Raw genomic sequence first — 21,576 nt, forward strand, 5'->3', positions numbered from 1 at the left:
ACTTTGAACAGGGTGTGGTAGTAGGTGCCAGGTGCACAGGTTTGTGTCAAGAACTGCAACGCTGCTGGGTTTTTCACGGTTGAGGAGGGGGGGGGGGGGTGTTGATGTGTATACACTATATGTACAAAAGTATGTGGAATTAAGGTTTATTCCCAGGTTGGCCATGATTTTAAGTAAGAATTTGTTCATAACTGACTTGCCTAGTTAAATGAAGGTTAAATACATTTTTGTTTTAAAATTCAACCACACCCGTTGCTGACAGGTGTATAAAATCGAGCACACAGTCATGCAATCTCCATAGACAAACATTGGCAGTAGAATGGCCTTACTGAAGAGCTCAGTGACTTTCAACGTGGCACCGTCCTAGGATGCCACCTTTCCAACAAGTCAGTTTGTCACATTTTTGCTCTGCTAGAGCTGCCCTTGTCAACTGCAAGTTCTGTTATTGTGAAGTGGAAATGTTTAGGAGAAACAACGGCTCACCCATGAAGTGGTAGGCCGCAGAAGCTTGCAGATTGGGACCGCCGAGTGTCCTTGGTTGCAACACTCACTACTGAGTTACAAACTGCCTCTGGAAGCAACTTCAGCACAATAACTGTTTGTTGAGAGCTTCATGAAATGAATCCTATCTGAACCAGACCACTGCCCCTCTCCTATCTGAACCAGACCACTGCCCCTCTCCTATCTGAACCAGACCACTGCTCTCTCCTATCTGAACCAGACCACTGCTCTCTCCTATCTGAACCAGACCACTGCTCTCTCCTATCTGAACCAGACCACTGCTCTCTGAACAGTACAAACTGCTCTCTGAACAGTACAAACTGCTCTCTGAACAGTACAAACTGCTCTCTGAACAGTACAAACTGCAGGCCATTATGAGGAATCCCAGGCCCATGTATCATATCTGCTCTGACTTGGACTGTTGACTTTGTCCCTCATTTAGACATTTCTCGTAAATGACATAACGGGGTTACTGATTGATAAGGTGTGGAGTGTTTGTGTGTGTGTGTGTGTGTGTGTGTGTGTGTGTGTGTGTGTGTGTGTGTGTGTGTGTGTGTGTGTGTGTGTGTGTGTGTGTGTGTGTGCGCTGAGTCTACCTTTGTGTTCATCAGGCATCGTCTATGTCCAAGTAAATATATGATTTCTCATAGTCATAAAAGGTATTGCCTTGATATAGTCATGAGCAGTATCAAGGTATGTCAGCGTGGGCGAGGGGGTGTATAAGGGTTTGTTGAGGATGTGTGCATGTGTTTCAATGATGCGTTACGCTGAGTTAAGGGGGGGGGGGGGCGTTTTGGAGTGTTTGTGTCACTACCATTGTGTTAAAGGTGTGTTATGGTCGTATTCGTGTTGTGTTTACATTGTGTTAATGTTGTGTTATGGTTGCATCATGAACAGTACGTTTGGGTTGTGTCGGGGTTGAGTTAACGTTGTGTCATTGTTACTTACTGTGCACAGGTCATGAGCAGTACGTTTGGGTTGTGTTATGGCTGTTATGGTTGTATTAACATTGTGTTATGGTTGTATTAACGTTTTGTTATGGTTGAATATGCATTGTGTTACGGTTGTGTTAATGTTGTGTTATGGTTGTATTAACATTGTGCCATATAAACATTGTGTTACGGTTGTGTTAATGTTGTGTTATGGTTGTATTAGGTCTATACCCACTGTTTGTAGATCATGTGCAGTACGGTTCGGTTGCATTATGGTTATGTTATGGTTATATTAACGTTGTGTTATGGTTGTATTAGGTCTATACTCACTGTTTGTAGATCATGTGCAGTACGGTTCGGTTGCATTATGGTTATGTTATGGTTATATTAACGTTGTGTTATGGTTGTATTAGGTCTATACTCACTGTCTGCAGATCAGGCTAAAGGCAGCTATCCAGGCTGTCAGCTTGCTACTACTAACAAGGGAAGACTTCTTCCATGAGGTTTAATGGTAGTTGGCATCCAATAAATGTGGCATTACTGCCCCCTACTAGGCTGGAGAAAGTACCTTGTACTTTGCTTGAAAAAAAAGTCAAATGAATCAACAAATACCCTGCCGTCTAACCGTACACTCATTTAAAACACACCACCCTACTCCACTATTTAAACCTACCTAGTCCGACCTCAGGCCAACATCCTGAAAGGACGGAACGGGACACCAACACTCAACACACCCTGTAACTCTTCTGAGGTCAAATCTCGTACACCCAAATATTTCTCAGTTCCACCACAACCTCAGCGGCTGCCAACACAACCTCAGCGGCTGCCACCACAACCTCAGCGGCTGCCAACACAACCTCAGCGGCTGCCACCACAACCTCAGCGGCTGCCAACACAACCTCAGCGGCTACCACCACAACCTCAGCGGCTGCCAACACAACCTCAGCGGCTGCCAACACAACCTCAGCGGCTGCCAACACAACCTCAGTGGCTGCCAACACAACCTCAGCGGCTGCCAACACAACCTCAGCGGCTGCCAACACAACCTCAGCGGCTGCCAACACAACCTCAGCGGCTGCCAACACAACCTCAGCGGCTTCCAACACTACCTCAGCGGCTGCCAACACAACCTCAGCGGCTGCCACCACAACCTCAGCGGTTGCCAACACAACCTCTATTTTCTGCGACTTTACGTTCCATCCCGGCAGTACAATTACTCACCATTGCTATGAACGCCAAAACAAACAAACAAAAATCTTACTGAAGCATACAGTATATCACTCGTCGGGCCAATCCCTCTGTGCTGATAGAGATCTATTACTCACACCACTCCTCTCGGGATCCTTCCCTGTCTTGACTCATCTTCCTCTACTTTCTTCACTGCCTCTGTAACAGTATAACTTTAGACCGTCCCCTCGTCCCCATACCCGGGCGCGAACCAGGGACCCTCTGCACACATCAACAACAGTCACCCACGAAGCATCGTTACCCATCGCTCCACAAAAGTGTTACGTTTTATTAACGTTGTGTTAACGTTGTGTTAACGTTGTGTTATGGTTTTATTAACATTGTGTTATGGCTGTTAACGTTGTGTTATGGTTTTATTAACGTTGTGTTAACATTGTGTTATGGCTGTGTTATGGATGTATTGGGTCTATACTCACTGTGTGCAGGTCATGAGCAGTATGGCGAGGCAGCTGATGCTGGAGAGGACCACAGCTATGATGACCAGGACAGTCTGAACCACCTCAGCGATGCTTCTCTCCTCCTCTTCATCCGTCCTCGTAGGTAGGAGCAGGATGCCACAGCGCTCACCGTCGTAACCCTTCTCACAGCTGCAGGGAAGAGGATAAATCAATTAATCAATCAACTAATATACCAATCAATACATCAAAACACAGGTCGGGCAGTTAGTCAACCAAACAGTTAATCAGTCAATTAATGAATCAATGAATCAGTCTATCTGTCCAATCGATCCTTTCCATCCATCAGCACACACACACACACACACACACGCACGCACACACGCACGCACGCACAGTACTAAAAGTAGATTTGTGTCGTACTCTCTCTCTCACACACACACACACACACACACACACACACACACACACACACACGCACACACGCACGCACACACGCACGCACGCACAGTACTAAAAGTAGATTTGTGTCGTACTCTCTCTCTCACACACACACACACACACACACACACACACACACACACACACACACACACACACACACACACACACACACACACACACACACACACACACACACACGCACACACACACACACACACAGTACTAAAAGTAGATTTGTGTCGTACTCACACACACACAGGCTCTCTCAGGTCCGCCATGTACTTGCAGTTTCCATGGATACAGTATGCCTGGTGGGAGGAGCTACAAGGGTCCTCTGTAACACGTCCTGAGGTCTGGTGTGTGTGGTCGGCCGTGAACTCCAACGTGTGTCCTGGTGTGTGTTCAGGGTTGAAGGCCGTGGTGCGTCTACTACTGTTCTTGTTCTTCCTCTTTCCAGGATTCCCTTTGCCTTTCGGAGCCTTTATCCCCTTTTCCTTTCTGTTCTTACTGTGACGCACCGCTGCTGGGAAACGACAGGAGTTATTTTCACCTTCTGATTGTTAGAGACAGATGGGGACATATGGGGATAGATGGAGACAGATGGAGTCATATGGAGTCATATGGAGACAGATGGAGACAGATGGAGTCATATGGAGTCATATGGAGTCATATGGAGACAGATGGAGTCATATGGAGTCATATGGAGACAGATGGAGACAGATGGAGTCATATGGAGTCATATGGAGACAGATGGAGACAGATGGAGTTATATGGAGACAGATGGAGTCATATGGCGACAGATAGAGTCATATGGAGTCATATGGAGTCATATGGAGACAGATGGAGTCATATGGAGTCATATGGAGACAGATGGAGACAGATGGAGTTATATGGAGACAGATGGAGTCATATGGAGACAGATGGAGTCATATGGAGACAGATGGAGTCATATGGAGACAGATGGGGACATATGGAGTCATATGGAGACAGATGGAGTCATATGGAGACAAATGGAGTCATATGGAGTCATATGGAGACAGATGAAGTCATATGGAGTCATATGGAGACAGATGGAGTCATATGGAGACAGATGGAGACAGATGTAGTCATATGGAGACAGATGGAGACAGATAGAGACAGATGGAGTCATATGGAGACAGATGGAGTCATATGGAGACAGATTGAGTCATATGGAGACAGATGGAGACAGATAGAGACAGATGGAGATAGATGGAGACAGATGGAGACAGATGTTGTCATATGGAGACAGATGGAGTCATATGGAGACAGATGGAGTCATATGGAGACAGATGGAGACAGATGGAGACAGATGGAGACAGATGGAGACAGATGGAGTCATATGGAGACAGATGGAGTCATATGGAGACAGATGGAGACAGATAGAGACAGATGGAGATAGATGGAGACAGATGGAGACAGATGTTGTCATATGGAGACAGATGGAGTCATATGGAGACAGATGGAGTCATATGGAGACAGATGGAGACAGATGGAGATAGATGGAGACAGATGGAGACAGATGGAGACAGATGGAGTCATATGGAGACAGATGGAGACAGATAGAGACAGATGGAGTCATATGGAGACAGATGGAGACAGATGGAGTCATATGGAGACAGATGGAGACAGATGGAGACAGATGGAGATAGATGGAGACAGATGGAGACAGATGGAGACAGATGGAGATTTGGAAAGTATTCAGACCCCTTGACGATTTCCACATTTTGTTACGTTACAGCCTTAATCTAAAATGTATTAAATAGCACAACACCCCATAATGACAAAGCAAAAACCGTTTTTTAGAAGTTTTTGTTAATAAAAATAAATAAATACTGAAATATCACATTTCCATAACTATTCAAGCCCTTTACTCAGTACCCTGTTGAAGCACCTTCGGCAGCGATTACAGCCTTGAGTCTTCTTGGATACGACGCTACAAGCTTGGCACACCTGTATTTGGGGAGTTTCTCCCATTCTTCTCTGCAGATCATGTCAAGCTCTGTCAGGTTGGATGGGGAGTGTCGCTGCACAGCTATTTTCAGGTCTCTCCAGAATTGTTTTATTTATTTATTTAATTTTTATTTCACCTTTATTTAACCAGGTAGTCCAGTTGAGAACAAGTTCTCATTTACAACTGCGACCTGGCCAAGATAAAGCATAGCTGTGTGAACAGACAACAACACAGAGTTACACATGGAGTAAACAATAAACAAGTCAATAACATAGTAGAAAAAAAATCTCTATATATTGTGTGCAACAGGCATGAGGAGGTAGGCAATAAATAGGCCATAGGAGCGAATAATTACAATTTAGCAGATTAACACTGGAGTGATAAATGATCAGATGGTCATGTACAGGTAAAGATACTGGTGTGCAAAAGAGCAGAAAAGTAAATAAAATAAAAACAGTATGGGGATGAGGTAGGTAGATTGGGTGGGCTATTTACTGATGGACTATGTACAGCTGCAGTGATCTGTTAGCTGCTCAGATAGCAGATGTTTAAAGTTGGTGAGGGAGATAATAGTCTCCAACTTCAGAGATTTTTGCAATTCGTTCCAGTCGCAGGCAGCAGAGAACTGGAGGGAAAGGCGGCCAAATGAGGTTTTGGCTTTAGGGTTCAAGTCCGGGCTCTGGCTGGGCCACTCAAAGACATTCAGAGATTTGCCCAAAAGCCACTCCTGTGTTGTCTTGGTTGTGTGTTTAGGATCACTGTCCTGTTGGAAGGTGAACCTTATTTCCTATCTGTCCACATCGGGTGTTTGGTCACCTCCCTGACCAAGGCTCTTCTCCCCCGATTGCTCAGTTTGGCCGGGCGGCCAGCTCTTGGAAGAGTCTTGGTGGTTCCAAACTTCTTCCATTTAAGAATGATGGAGGCCACTGTGTTCTTGGGGACCTTCAATGCTGCAGATATTTTTTGGTACCCTTCCCCAGATCTGTGCCTCAACACAATCCTGTCTCTAAGCTCTACGGACAATTCCTTTGACTTCATGGCTTGGTTTTTGCTCTGTCATGCACTGTTAACCGTGGGACCTTATATAGACAGGTGTCATCATTTTGTAATTATGGGGTGTTGTGTGTAGATTGAGGAGGCTATGGGTTAGGGGCTAGAGAGTACTAGGGGGTAGGGGGTAGGGGCAAAGGCTTAGGTGCGAGGGGGTACTAAGGACTAGGGGGTGGGGGTTGGGGGTGAGGGGTTGGGGGTGAGGGGTTAGGGGTTAGGGGTGAGGGGTTAGGGGTGAGTGGTTAGGGGTTAGGAGCAAAGGCTTACGTGCGAGGGGGTACTAGGGACTAGGGGGTGAGGGGTTAGGGGTGAGGGATTAGGGGTGAGGGACTAGGGGTTAGGGGTGAGGGGTTAGGGGTTAGGGGTTAGGGGTGAGGCGTTAGGGGTGAGGGGTTAGGGGTGAGAGGTTGTCTGACAGTCCTACCTTTGGGTGAACCGTCTGTAGGTGTACCTCCTGACATATCTTCATCCAGTTCCTCCTCATCCTCATCACCCAGAGAGCTCTGTAGCCCCTCCCCTTCCCCCAAGGCTGACGCATCTGTCACATGGCTCAGCTCTGCCGATAACGTCACCGCGGATCCCAGGACACCTAAAGCGCTAACAACTACAACCAGACCACACCAGTCAAACACAGAGCACTGAAACTACAACCAGACCACACCAGTCAAACACAGAGCACTGAAACTACAACCAGACCACACCAGTCAATCACAGAGCACTGAAACTACAACCAGACCACACCAGTCAAACACAGAGCACTGAAACTACAACCAGACCACACCAGTCAAACACAGAGCACTGAAACTACAACCAGACCACTCCAGTCAATCACAGAGCACTGAATCTACAAACAGACCATACCAGTCAAACACAGAGTACTGAAAACTACAACCAGAACACACCAATCATACATATCAATCAAGACTGCAAGCAGACCAAACTGTAGTCTCCACAGTGGAGACTACAACCCAATAGCACATGCAGAATACTAGAGCACTCAATACTTCAATAAGATTAGCATATGGTACATCACACAGCTGGTTTCTGACAAGTCATAACAGGTTGTGAAACATCTCTCTCTCTCTCTCTCTCTCTTTCTCTCTCTCTCTCTCTCTCTCTCTCTCTCTCTCTGTCTCTGTCTCTGTCTCTCTCTCTCTCTCTCTCTCTCTCTCTCTCTCTCTCTAAAGTGAACAGTAAACATTACACTCACATAAGTTTCAAATCAATAGACAAATTTCAAAATGTCCTATTATGGCTATGTACAGTGTTATAATGATGGGCAATTCATTAATAGTCTCATCTCATGAAGTGAACAGCAAAAAAAGTCAGAAAAACAAAGTAACAGGGCACTGTACTGATAGATACACACAGACACACTACATGATCTTGTTTTTAAATGTATGTAAACTGCAAAGTCTTTTTTTCTGTAATGTCTAACTAACTGGCGCCGGCTAATGGGGATTCTAATCATCCGAAATATCCATCTCTCCACTCCATCCCTTTAGACTACTTCCCTCTAAACACATCTCTCTGTCTGTCTGTCTCTGTAGGCTACTTCCCTCTAAACACATCACCCTGTCTGTCTGTCTGTCTGTCTCTGTATGCTACTTCCCTCTAAACACATCACTCTGTCTCTCTGTCCCTTTAGCCTACTTCCCTCTAAACACATCTCTCTCTCTGTCTGTCTGTCCCTGTAGGCTACTTCCCTCTAAACACATCTCTATGTCTGTCTGTCTGTCCCTGTAGGCTACTTCCCTCTAAACACTTCTCTCTGTCTGTCTGTCTGTCCCTGTAGGCTACTTCCCTCTAAACACATCTCTCTGTCTGTCTGTCTCTGTAGGCTACTTCCCTCTAAACACATCTCTCTGTCTGTCTGTCTGTCCCTGTAGGCTACTTCCCTCTAAACACATCTCTCTGTCTGTCTGTCTCTGTAGGCTACTTCCCTCAAAACACATCTCTCTGTCTGTCTGTCCATGTAGGCTACTTCCCTCTAAACACATCTCTCTGCCTGTCTGTCCCTGTAGGCTACTTCCCTCAAAACACATCTCTCTGTCTGTCTGTCCATGTAGGCTACTTCCCTCTAAACACATCTCTCTGTCTGTCTGTCTGTCCCTATAGGCTACTTTCCAACACATCAAATGATTGTACAAGCCCAGACTACTTACCCAAACACAGCAGAGAGGAGAGAATGAGAGTGTTCATGTCCTAATAGTGTGTGTATTCTGTCCTGAGTGAGACTAGTCCTGCTCTGCCTCTGCTTCCTCTTCCTCCTCAGCGGTTGGGTGGCGGCTCTTATAGACAATGCCTCAGGAGACGGGGGGAGGGGGGGGGGGGTTTATGTGTGTGTGTGTGTGTGTGTGTGCTAGTAGTGTAATGATTAACTTGCCCAGCCTTAGGGGATGTATTTAATGCATGTCACGTTCTTATGTTCTTTGACACATCTGTCGATCATAATAACAACGAGTGAGAGTGAGATCCTCACACTGTGTTCAGTAACAGTCAACATCAACCAGGTCACCTGTGATACATGTCAGTCGTCCTGAGGACGTTGGGAGATGACGTGAAAACCTGCCACTAGGGGCAACAGTGAGCGCTGTTACCTTTTGGGTAGGTTTTGATAGGGCGTTTGCCTCTGATTCCAAAGGTTGGAAGTTGAAATCTAGCAATAGAAAGTTGCAATTTTTGTTTTAAGCCTATCCCAAACCTTAACCATTCTGAGTTAATGCCTAAAACTATCCTTAAAATATTTGGAGTTAAGGCCTAAAACTAACCTTAAAAGATTTGGAGTTAAGGCCTAAAACTAACCTTAAAAGATTTGGAGTTAAGGCCTAAAACTAACCTTAAAAGATTTGGAGTTAATGCCTAAAACTAACCCTAAAGGATTTGGAGTTAAGGCCTAAAACTAACCTTAAAAGATTTGGAGTTAAGGCCTAAAACTAACCTTAAAGGATTTGGAGTTAAGGCCTAAAACTAACCCTAAAGGATTTGGAGTTAAGGCCTAAAACTAACCTTAAAAGATTTGGAGTTAAGGCCTAAAACTAACCTTAAAAGATTTGGAGTTAAGGCCTAAAACTAACCTTAAAGGATTTGGAGTTAAGGCCTAAAACTAACCTTAAAGGATTTGGAGTTAAGGCCTAAAACTAACCTTAAAGGATTTGGAGTTAAGGCCTAAAACTAACCTTAAAAGATTTGGAGTTAAGGCCTAAAACTAACCTTAAAGGATTTGGAGTTAAGGCCTAAAACTAACCTTAAAAGATTTGGAGTTAATGCCTAAATTTGACGTTTGAGAAACACAGATAATCGTCTATCTGTGAAAGCTAGTTGGTCAACACACACACACACACACACACACACACACACACACACACACACACACACACATACACGTACACTTTCATTCATGTTCCTACCTCCGACCCTCTCCCTTGATCTTCATATTTGCTGAGGGTCAGGCCCTGTTAATACAGCCATAAAAGACTTAACAACTGCTGAATAAACTCTGCACACACACACAACACACACACCCTGCTGTGACACACAGATCCCAACACACACCTCCTAGCATGGTTGCCAGGGTGATGTTGTCGAGGTCAGAGAAGAGTCGTAGTGTTGTAGTATTGTTAGGACTATTGAAAGTTGTTTGATGACTCAGTAGGAATGTATTGTATCCCAATATTCCAATATCCCCAAATCCCAATATTCCAAAATCCCAATATTCCAATATCCCCAAATCCCAATATTCCAAAATCCCAATATTCCAATATCCCAATATTCCAATATCCCCAAATCCCAATATTCCAAAATCCCAATATTCCAATATCCCAATATCCCAATATTCCAATATCCCCAAATCCCAATATTCCAAAATCCCAATATCCCAATATTCCAATATCCCAATATCCCAATATTCCAATATCCCCAAATCCCAATATTCCAAAATCCCAATATTCCAATATTCCAATATTCCAATATCCCAAAATCCCAATATTCCAATATTCCAAAATCCCAATATTCCAATATTCCAATATTCCAATATCCCAATATCCCAATATCCCAATATTCCAATATCCCAATATCCTAATATCCCAATATTCCAATATTCCAAAATTCCAATATTCCAATATCCCAATATTCCAATATCCCAATATCCCAATATCCTAATATCCCAATATTCTACCGTACATGGTGTTGATCTTTTGCAGAACATTCCCATTCAACACATTTGGTTTCATTGAAGTTGTAGGGATGTATGTTTTTGGTTTCCCATTGGTTCTGGGAACGAAGCCCTAAGGTTATTGACCGGTTCCTCACCTGTTCTGGGAATATTAATTGTATAGTTGCAGGGAGGTTCTGAGAACGTCTTACTATGGTTCCATTCACGTTTTCCTAGGAGGTTTTATTCGGTTATTTAAAAAAAATGTTTAAAGACTTTTAATAACACTTCTAGTTATTTTGGCTTTTTTCCTTTTTTTTACTCCAAGTGCAAATAGCACACATAGAAATTTGACACGGCATCAGTGAGATTTAAGTTTATAATCTTGTGTTCTCTATCCATGGAATTAGTCCACTGTGTCACCAGGATGGAGTTAGCATGTCCTGTTTTAACGCATACAAAACTGTTCATTTCAGTCAATACAAACAGACCCCATTTCAAAGGAAACCACCACTCATTAAGATCAGGTGTGACCAATTAGTGGGCGTGGAAAACACAGCTGAACACACTTAACAAGATAGAGCTTAGAGAGAGTTTTGTTGACGCTGAGAATGGAATGTATATGTTTTTAAATAACATTCCTGGAATGTTCTCTGGGCGTTACTAAAGTTTTATTGTGTTTTTTAATGGAATGTTTTCTTAACATTCTCGGAACAATTTGAGAGCATGACTAAACAGATCCATGAGGAGAGCTGTAGGAAAAGTTATGCTGAAATCCTGAATTTCCCACAGAACGTAATTTCTGAGAATTCCAAATGTCAAACCAGTTGGAGAACGTTTCTACAACATTACCAGCACCATTCCCTCACCAAGCTCTAAGGTTCTCAGAACGTTGTGTGTTAGCTGGGTTATGTGCAAAAACCAGTTGGAGAACGTTTCTACAACATTACCAGCACCATTCCCTCACCAAGCTCTAAGGTTCTCAGAACGTTGTGTGTTAGCTGGGTTATGTGCAAAAACCAGTTGGAGAACGTTTCTACAACATTACCAGCACCATTCCCTCACCAAGCTCTAAGGTTCTCTGAACGTTGTGTGTTAGCTGGGTTATGTGCAAAATGTTGGTAAGTAGGATGAAGATTTCTTTCATGTAACCCGCAGAGAGGGTGTGGATATATTACCTGGTTGTTTCTTCATCTTCTGTCGGTTACAACGTTATACCTTTCCAAAGCGGTCCCAACATGTTATTGAAACGTTCATGTAACAATATGAGATTTTAATGTTAGGACCTTTAAGGGCAGGGCTGAGATAGAGGAATACTGCTGGGTTTGGTTTTCGTGTTAAATGGTGACATACAGGTAATAGAGAGGGCGTGAATACTTTTTTATCTTTACGTGTGTCTGTCTGATCTGTTTTCCACCATTCATTTCTCGGTGGAGTCCAATGGAATCCTGGTGTATACTGTAGAACCTCCAGAATGTTTGTAATGCAGGAGTCCAATGGAATCCTGGTGTATACTGTAGAACCTCCAGAATGTTTGTAATGCAGGAGTCTAATGGAATCCTGGTGTATACTGTAGAACCTCCAGAATGTTTGTAATGCAGGAGTCCAATGGAATCCTGGTGTATACTGTAGAACCTGCAGAATGTTTGTAATGCAGGAGTCCAATGGAATCCTGGTGTATACTGTAGAACCTCCAGAATGTTTGTAATGCAGGAGTCCAATGGAATCCTGGTGTATACTGTAGAACCTCCAGAATGTTTGTAATGCAGGAGTCCAATGGAATCCTGGTGTATACTGTAGAACCTCCAGAATGTTTGTAATGCAGGAGTCCAATGGAATCCTGGTGTATACTGTAGAACCTCCAGAATGTTTGTAATGCAGGAGTCCAATGGAATCCTGGTGTATACTCTAGAACCTCCAGAATGTTTGTAATGCAGGAGTCTAATGGAATCATGGTGTATACTGTAGAACCTCCAGAATGTTTGCAATGCAGGAGTCTAATGGAATCCTGGTGGATACTGTAGAACCTCCAGAATGTTTGCAATGCAGGAGTCTAATGGAATCCTGGTGTATACTGTAGAACCTCCAGAATGTTTGCAATGCAGAATGCCTTCCACAGTGTGACATGGATAGTTGCTTGTTTATAGGGGAGCCTTGACAGAGTTTTCACCAACCTTCGCCAAGGAATGTTAGGAATACCTGGCATGCCATTTTGGGAAAGGTCAGAGACACTTGCTTAGTGGAAACTATGACAGGAGTCTGGAGAATACAAACTATAACAGCATAACATCATCATACTGGATGTAGTTATTAGCTTCAGTACTACCCAGTAACAGAGACCTAGAGATCTTTAACGGCATACTCTCATACAGAAAGTACTTCAGCTACAAGTTACCATAGACCTAAATATCGTAAAAGCCCAGTCATTTCTGGGTAACCATTAAGTACCTTACTGTGATTTAAAAAAAATTAAACTGGTCAAAATATTTAAAAAATAAAAATAGCATCTTAGCGAAAAGCAATTTCTCAAGCCAGAATTTTGGTAGGATTGTCTGGGACTCTTCTGAGTGGGGAGGGTTGAGAACTGAAAAAAACTGAGTTGTTATTATGGGTTTGCTCTCTTCTTAATTGTTCTTTTATCTAATTTATCGCCAGGTGATGTCACAACACGAAGGCTAAACTCCATCCCACCAAAAACAGTCTTTTCAAACAGCTTTCACACTAAAAGAACAGTATCATAATTTTCACAAATTTCACATTATTACTCCAATTTTTGTATGTTTTTTTTATTGTTTTATTTAACCAGGTTAGTCCACTCAGTAACTTAACCATTTTCCAGGGAGTTCTGGGTTCAGTGCATTAGATAAATCATGTTATTTATTGTGACGTTGTGACACATTTACAAATATTAGTTATGACACATTTCCTGTATTGTATGGGAGACATAAACTCAACACACCCACACATCGATGTGTCATATCTAGATCCGGGCTGCAGCATTCCACAGTACTCCAGTAAAATGCTAATCCCATCATCAGACTAGGATGAAGAAAAGCTTTTGCATGCAGGACATGGCAATGTGTTTCGAAATCCAAGTTTTACCCGTCTTTTTAATGTATGAATGTGCTCGACATTGTGCAGGTCTGTCTGTCTGTCTGTCTGTCTGTCTGTCTGTGTTTCTGTTCAACCAAACACAAATGTCTGGTTCATCTTCAAGCAGACTGCGTTCCAGAGAGGTGATCGTTCTGTTTCTCAAGACTGATGACAGTTATTCACAGAGAGAATGTTTCTCTCCACTAACACTTGGGATTCAGGGGCATTAAAACCAGATTAAAGATCGAGCTGCAGAGGTTGGATCAAAGTCGGCTGCCTGACGATTCAGTATGCATGCGATGCGGTCACGCAGTGACTTTGAAAGGACCTGTGCTAACTAACTCTGCAGCAGTAGTTGACTGCAAGTGTGCCTTAAACTTGAGAAGGCACGGCGTCACATCACACAACGACTGGCTGCAAGTTTAAAGTTGGTTGGTGTGGATTACAAACGGCTCCAGCAACTCCACGAGCTGGTCTAGCTTGGCCAAGTCACGCTCTGTGCTTGTCCTCTGATTTCTTCCCTGTTAGTTACTAATAGCTAGTGACAGTGTATAATGAATACGATGGGAGACAGAGAGCTGGTTTCAAGCGTAGGGCGCAGCAGGTGTTTATTTGTTAAGTACCACAGGAGGAGGCAGGTAGCTGGGTCCAGGGGCAGGCAGAAGGTCATACACAGGAGGAGGCAGGTAGCTGGGTCCAGGGGCAGGCAGAAGGTCATACACAGGAGAAGGCAGGTAGCTGGGTCCAGGGGCAGGCAGAAGGTCACACACAGGAGGAGGCAGGTAGCTGGGTCCAGGGGCAGGCAGAAGGTCACACACAGGAGGAGGCAGGTAGCTGGATCCAGGGGCAGGCAGAAGGTCATGCACAGGAGGAGGCCGGTAGCTGGGTCCAGGGGCAGGCAGAAGGTCATACACAGGAGGAGGCAGGTAGCTGGGTCCAGAGGCAGGCAGAAGGTCATACACAGGAGGAGGCAGGTAGCTGGGTCCAGGGGCAGGCAGAAGGACATACCCAGGAGGAGGCCGGTAGCTGGATCCAGGGGCAGGCAGAAGGTCATACACAGGAGGAGGCAGGTAGCTGGGTCCAGGGGCAGGCTGAAGGTCATACACAGGAGGAGGCAGGTAGCTGGGTCCAGGGGCAGGCAGAAGGTCAAAAACATGAGGAGACAGGTAGCTGGGTCCAGGGGCAGGCAGAAGGTCATACACAGGAGGAGGCAGGTAGCTGGGTCCAGGGGCAGGCAGAAGGTCATACACAGGAGGAGGCAGGTAGCTGGGTCCAGGGGCAGGCAGAAGGTCATACACAGGAGGAGGCAGGTAGCTGGGTCCAAGGCCAGGCAGAAGGTCATACACAGGAGGAGGCAGGTAGCTGGGTCCAGGGGCAGGCAGAAGGTCATACACAGGAGGAGGCAGGTAGCTGGGTCCAGGGGCAGGCAGAAGGTCACACACATGAGGAGGCAGGTAGCTGGGTCCAGGGGCAGGCAGAAGGTCATACACAGGAGGAGGCAGGTAGCTGGGTCCAGGGGCAGGCAGAAGGTCACACACAGGAGGAGGCAGGTAGCTGGGTCCAGGGGCAGGCAGAAGGTCATACACAGGAGGAGGCAGGTAGCTGAGTCCAGGGGCAGGCAGAAGGTCACACACAGGAGGAGGCAGGTAGCTGGGTCCAGGGGCAGGCAGAAGGTCATACACAGGAGGAGGCAGGTAGCTGGGCCCAGGGGCAGGCAGAAGGTCACACACAGGAGGAGGCAGGTAGCTGGGTCCAGGGGCAGGCAGAAGGTCACACACAGGAGGAGGCAGGTAGCTGGATCCAGGGGCAGGCAGAAGGTCATACACAGGAGGAGGCAGGTAGCTGGGGCCAGGGGCAGGCAGAAGGTCATACACAGGAGGAGGCAGGTAGCTGGGTCCAGGGGCAGGCAGAAGGACATACCCAGGAGGAGGCCGGTAGCTGGATCCAGGGGCAGGCAGAAGGTCATACACAGGAGGAGGCAGGTAGCTGGGTCCAGGGGCAGGCTGAAGGTCATACACAGGAGGAGGCAGGTAGCTGGGTCCAGGGGCAGGCAGAAGGTCAAAAACATGAGGAGACAGGTAGCTGGGTCCAGGGGCAGGCAGAAGGTCATACACAGGAGGAGGCAGGTAGCTGGGTCCAGGGGCAGGCAGAAGGTCATACACAGGAGGAGGCAGGTAGCTGGGTCCAGGGGCAGGCAGAAGGTCATACACAGGAGGAGGCAGGTAGCTGGGTCCAAGGCCAGGCAGAAGGTCATACACAGGAGGAGGCAGGTAGCTGGGTCCAGGGGCAGGCAGAAGGTCATACACAGGAGGAGGCAGGTAGCTGGGTCCAGGGGCAGGCAGAAGGTCACACACATGAGGAGGCAGGTAGCTGGGTCCAGGGGCAGGCAGAAGGTCATACACAGGAGGAGGCAGGTAGCTGGGTCCAGGGGCAGGCAGAAGGTCACACACAGGAGGAGGCAGGTAGCTGGGTCCAGGGGCAGGCAGAAGGTCATACACAGGAGGAGGCAGGTAGCTGAGTCCAGGGGCAGGCAGAAGGTCACACACAGGAGGAGGCAGGTAGCTGGGTCCAGGGGCAGGCAGAAGGTCATACACAGGAGGAGGCAGGTAGCTGGGCCCAGGGGCAGGCAGAAGGTCACACACAGGAGGAGGCAGGTAGCTGGGTCCAGGGGCAGGCAGAAGGTCACACACAGGAGGAGGCAGGTAGCTGGATCCAGGGGCAGGCAGAAGGTCATACACAGGAGGAGGCAGGTAGCTGGGGCCAGGGGCAGGCAGAAGGTCATACACAGGAGGAGGCCGGTAGCTGGGTCCAGGGGCAGGCAGAAGGTCATACACAGGAGGAGGCAGGTAGCTGGGTCCAGGGGCAGGCAGAAGGTCATACACAGGAGGAGGCAGGTAGCTGGGTCCAGGGGCAGGCAGAAGGACATACCCAGGAGGAGGCCGGTAGCTGGATCCAGGGGCAGGCAGAAGGTCATACACAGGAGGAGGCAGGTAGCTGGGTCCAGGGGCAGGCAGAAGGTCATACACAGGAGGAGACAGGTAGCTGGGTCCAGGGGCAGGCAGAAGGTCATACACAGGAGGAGGCAGGTAACTGGGTCCAGGGGCAGGCAGAAGGTCATATACAGGAGGAGGCAGGTAGCTGGGTCCAGGGGCAGGCAGAAGGTCATACACAGGAGGAGGCAGGTAGCTGGGTCCAAGGCCAGGCAGAAGGTCATACACAGGAGGAGGCAGGTAGCTGGGTCCAGGGGCAGGCAGAAGGTCATACACAGGAGGAGGCAGGTAGCTGGGTCCAGGGGCAGGCAGAAGGTCACACACAGGAGGAGGCAGGTAGCTGGGTCCAGGGACAGGCAGAAGGTCATACACAGGAGGAGGCAGGTAGCTGGGTCCAGGGGCAGGCAGAAGGTCACACACAGGAGGAGGCAGGTAGCTGGGTCCAGGGGCAGGCAGAAGGTCATACACAGGAGGAGGCAGGTAGCTGGGTCCAGGGGCAGGCAGAAGGTCACACACAGGAGGAGGCAGGTAGCTGGGTCCAGGGGCAGGCAGAAGGTCATACACAGGAGGAGGCAGGTAGCTGGGTCCAGGGGCAGGCAGAAGGTCATACACAGGAGGAGGCAGGTAGCTGGGTCCAAGGGCAGGCAGAAGGCCATACACAGGAGGAGGCAGGTAGCTGGGTCCAGGGGCAGGCAGAAGGTCATACACAGGAGGAGGCAGGTAGCTGGGTCCAGGGGCAGGCAGAAGGTCACACACAGGAGGAGGCAGGTAGCTGGGTCCAGGGGCAGGCAGAAGGTCATACACAGGAGGAGGCAGGTAGCTGGGTCCAGGGGCAGGCAGAAGGTCATACACAGGAGGAGGCAGGTAGCTGGGTCCAGGGGCAGGCAGAAGGTCATACACAGGAGGAGGCAGGTAGCTGGGTCCAGGGGCAGGCAGAAGGTCATACACCGGAGGAGGCAGGTAGCTGGGTCCAGGGGCAGGCAGAAGGTCATACACAGGAGGAGGCAGGTAGCTGGGTCCAGGGGCAGGCAGAAGGTCACACACAGGAGGATGCAGGTAGCTGGGTCCAGGGGCAGGCAGAAGGTCATACACAGAAGGAGGCAGGTAGCTGGGTCCAGGGGCAGGCAGAAGGTCATACACAGGAGGAGGCAGGTAGCTGGGTCCAGGGGCAGGCAGAAGGTCATACACAGGAGGAGGCAGGTAGCTGGGTCCAGGGGCAGGCAGAAGGTCATACACAGGAGGAGGAAGGTAGCTGGGTCCAGGGGCAGGCAGAAGGTCATACACAGGAGGAGGCAGGTAGCTGGGTCCAGGGGCAGGCAGAAGGTCATACACAGGAGGAGGCAGGTAGCTGGTTCCAGGGGCAGGCAGAAGGTCATACACAGGAAGTCCAAAAAGGCAACAGTACTGCCAGAGAAACGGCAAATAACGTAGTCCGTGAATTCAGGCAAGAGGCTGACGACAGGAAATCAGATTGGCAAAAGTGCAGGCAGGGAACAGGCAAAAAAGTCATCGTTAGTGAGGCAGGCCAAAAACTATGATACACAGGAGGACTAATACGGAAACTAGAATGTGTATCAATACAAACACTACCTCACAGTGACGGGGTGCTAAGAACTGAACTAAATAGTGTGTGTAAATGACCTACAGGTGTGTGAGCAGGTGATCAGAATTCAGGTGATTGGGATCTGGAGAGTGAGCTGCGTTCGGGGGATCTATGTGTTTGAGAGTGTGAGCTGGAAGGTGGGCTGCAAAGTGAGCTGCGTTCGGGGGATCTATGTGTTTGAGAGTGTTTGAGCTGGAAGGTGGGCTGCAAAGTGAGCTGCACGGGGGATCTATGTGTTTGAGAGTGTGGGCTGGAAGGTGGGCTGCAAAGTGAGCTGCGTTCGGGGGATCTATGTGTTTGAGAGTGTGAGCTGGAAGCAGACGTTACACAAGCTAGGCCTATTTGAAACATCGACATCTACTGGCAGCGTTTACCCGCCAGATTCAAAAGAACGATAATCCCAGAATAAAATAAAAAACGTGAAACCCCATTTATTTTGTGTTCAAAGTTTAGATGAAAAAATCTAAAACTGAACATAGTTTATGATGGTTTTATTTTATTTTGTTTTGGTGTCAAAGATAGTTTCAGTAAAGTTTTAGTTTACAAAATATTTTATCCAATTGTATTTTGTATTTATTTTCAGTTTTAGTTTACTAAATATTTTTTCCAGTTGTATTTTGTATTTTATTTTCAGTTTTGCTTTACTATAATAGCCTTGATTTACAGTTAAAGGTGTAACGGAGATATTCTCCGTTCAGACAGTAGGTCTCCAGACTGGAGTCACACTTCTGGGTCACCTTCTCCATATGAGGACGGGATAGCATTATGGGAGAAAACATCAGCCAGCCAGCCAACCAGCCAGCCATTCAGCCAGCCAGCCAGCCAGTCAGTTAGTCAGCCAGCCAGCCAATCAGCCAGTCAGTTAGTCAGCCAGCCAGCCAATCAGCCAGTCAGTTAGCCAGCCAGTCAGTCAGTCAGTCAGCCAGTCAGTTAGTAAGCTAGCCAGTCAGTTAGTAAGCTAGCCAGTCAGTCAGTCAGCCAGTCAGTTAGTAAGCTAGCCAGTCAGTTAGTAAGCTAGCCAGTCAGTCAGTCAGTCAGTCAGCCAGTCAGCCAGTCAGTTAATAAGCTAGCCAGTCAGTTAGTAAGCTAGCCAGTCAGCCAGTCAGTCAGCCAGTCAGTCAGCCAGTCAGTCAGTCAGTCAGTCAGCCAGTCAGTCAGCTAGTCAGCTAGCCAGTCAGTTAGTAAGCTAGCCAGTCAGCCAGTCAGTCAGTCAGTCAGCTAGACAGCCAGTCAGCCAGTCAGCCAGTCAGTTAGCCAGTCAGTTAGCCAGCCAGTCAGCTAGTCAGCCAGTCAGCCAGTCAGCCAGTCAGCTAGTCAGCTAGTCAGCTAGACAGCCAGTCAGCCAGTCAGCTAGACAGCCAGTCAGTTAGCCAGCCAGTCAGCCAGTCAGTTCATCAGTCTGTAATTAGATTGTGGAAATATAATAACCTATATAAATACATAGAGCAAGGGGGGCTGGTTGGATGTGAGTGCGTGATGGAAGGCACATCTATAGAATGTATATCAAGACGGACCAGCAGGAAAGCTGTGCGTTACAATGCGTGCTCTCCTCCACACACCCAGATACCCTTTTAGCCAAGCAATTGTGCTCTCATTAACCCTAAACTCCCCCAACAAATGTCCCAGGAAGAGAGCACGGGTCTGGGATAGGGTGAGACTAGGACAGGGTAACTCGGTATGGAGTCCGTTTCAAGACTGCGTGGCTATTATATGTTGTCTCTGGCAATGCTTTCACTCCTAGCTTTTTGGCGTCAGCGCTGAGATTGATATGAAACAGATTGACTTAAATTCATGTCATTCCATCCAATGTGAGGAGAGGAGAGGATGTTGTGAATGTGCCTGGCAGTCAGACTGACACTGTTCAGCCAAACAGATGGGGTGGACTCTGCTTTTCACCACCACATTTCAGAGACGGACTTAATGACGTTGGGTCAGAGACAGGCTTAATGACTTTGGGTCAGAGACAGGCTTTAATGACGTTGGGTCAGAGACAGGCTTAATGACGTGGGGTCAGAGACAGGCTTAATGACTTGATTTCAGAGACAGGCTTAATGACGTTGGGTCAGAGACAGGCTTTAATGACGTTGGGTCAGAGACAGGCTTAATGACGTTGGGTCAGAGACAGGCTTTAATGACGTTGGGTCAGAGACAGGCTTTAATGACATTGGGTCAGAGACAGGCTTTAATGACGTTGGGTCAAAGACAGGCTTAATGACGTTGGGTCAGAGACAGGCTTAATGACGTTGGGTCAGAGACAGGCTTTAATGACGTTGGGTCAGAGACAGGCTTAATGACGTTGGGTCAGAGACAGGCTTTAATGACGTTGGGTCAGAGACAGGCTTTAATGACGTTGGGTCAGAGACAGGCTTAATGACGTTGGGTCAGAGACAGGCTTTAATGACGTTGGGTCAGAGACAGGCTTAATGACGTTGGGTCAGAGACAGGCTTTAATGACGTTGGGTCAGAGACAGACTTAATGACGTTGGGTCAGAGACAGGCTTTAATGACGTTGGGTCAGAGACAGGCTTTAATGACGTTGGGTCAGAGACAGGCTTAATGACGTTGGGTCAGAGACAGGCTTAATGACGTTGGGTCAGAGACAGGCTTAATGACGTTGGGTCAGAGACAGGCTTAATGACTTTGGGTCAGAGACAGGCTTTAATGACGTTGGGTCAGAGACAGGCTTAATGACGTTGGGTCAGAGACAGGCTTTAATGACGCTGGGTCAGAGACAGGCTTTAATGACGTTGGGTCAGATACAGGCTTTAATGACGTTGGGTCAGAGACAGGCTTAATGACGTTGGGTCAGAGACAGGCTTAATGACGTTGGGTCAGAGACAGGCTTAATGACGTTGGGTCAGAGACAGGCTTTAATGACGTTGGGTCAGAGACAGGCTTTAATGACGTTGGGTCAGAGACAGGCTTTCATGACGTTGGGTCAGAGACAGGCTTAATGACATTATTTCAGAGACAGGCTTTAATGACTTTGGGTTAGAGACAGGCTTTAATGACGTTGGGTCAGAGACAGGCTTAATGACATTGGGTCAGAGACAGGCTTAATGACGTGGGGTCAGAGACAGGCTTAATGACGTTGGGTCAGAGACAGGCTTTAATGACGTTGGGTCAGAGACAGGCTTTAATGATGTTGGGTCAGAGACAGGCTTAATGACGTGGGGTCAGAGACAGGCTTTAATG

The 21,576-nt window shown here is 47.4% G+C and overlaps 1 protein-coding gene across 3 annotated transcripts in view; it reads right to left on the reverse strand.

The window, feature by feature from the left end:
• LOC139389836 (amphiregulin) overlaps positions 1-8,808 on the reverse strand; it is a 12,101-nt gene extending 3,293 nt beyond the window's left edge. For 2 of the 3 annotated variants that reach the window (XM_071136807.1, XM_071136810.1), the window contains exons 1-4: positions 8,708-8,797; positions 6,967-7,146; positions 3,770-4,043; positions 3,098-3,268 (exon numbers count right to left, since the gene is read on the reverse strand). In XM_071136807.1, the coding sequence (XP_070992908.1) occupies positions 3,098-3,268; positions 3,770-4,043; positions 6,967-7,146; positions 8,708-8,744 (662 nt within the window). In that variant the 5' untranslated portion in view covers positions 8,745-8,797. Of the gene's footprint in view, positions 1-3,097; positions 3,269-3,769; positions 4,044-6,966; positions 7,147-8,707 lie in introns of all 3 variants that reach the window. The other variant, XM_071136808.1, reaches the window with a different exon arrangement.
• Between the last annotated feature and the right edge of the window lie 12,768 nt (positions 8,809-21,576).

This window comes from Oncorhynchus clarkii, chromosome 30 (assembly GCF_045791955.1).
Source record: "Oncorhynchus clarkii lewisi isolate Uvic-CL-2024 chromosome 30, UVic_Ocla_1.0, whole genome shotgun sequence".
NCBI lineage: Eukaryota > Metazoa > Chordata > Actinopteri > Salmoniformes > Salmonidae > Oncorhynchus > Oncorhynchus clarkii.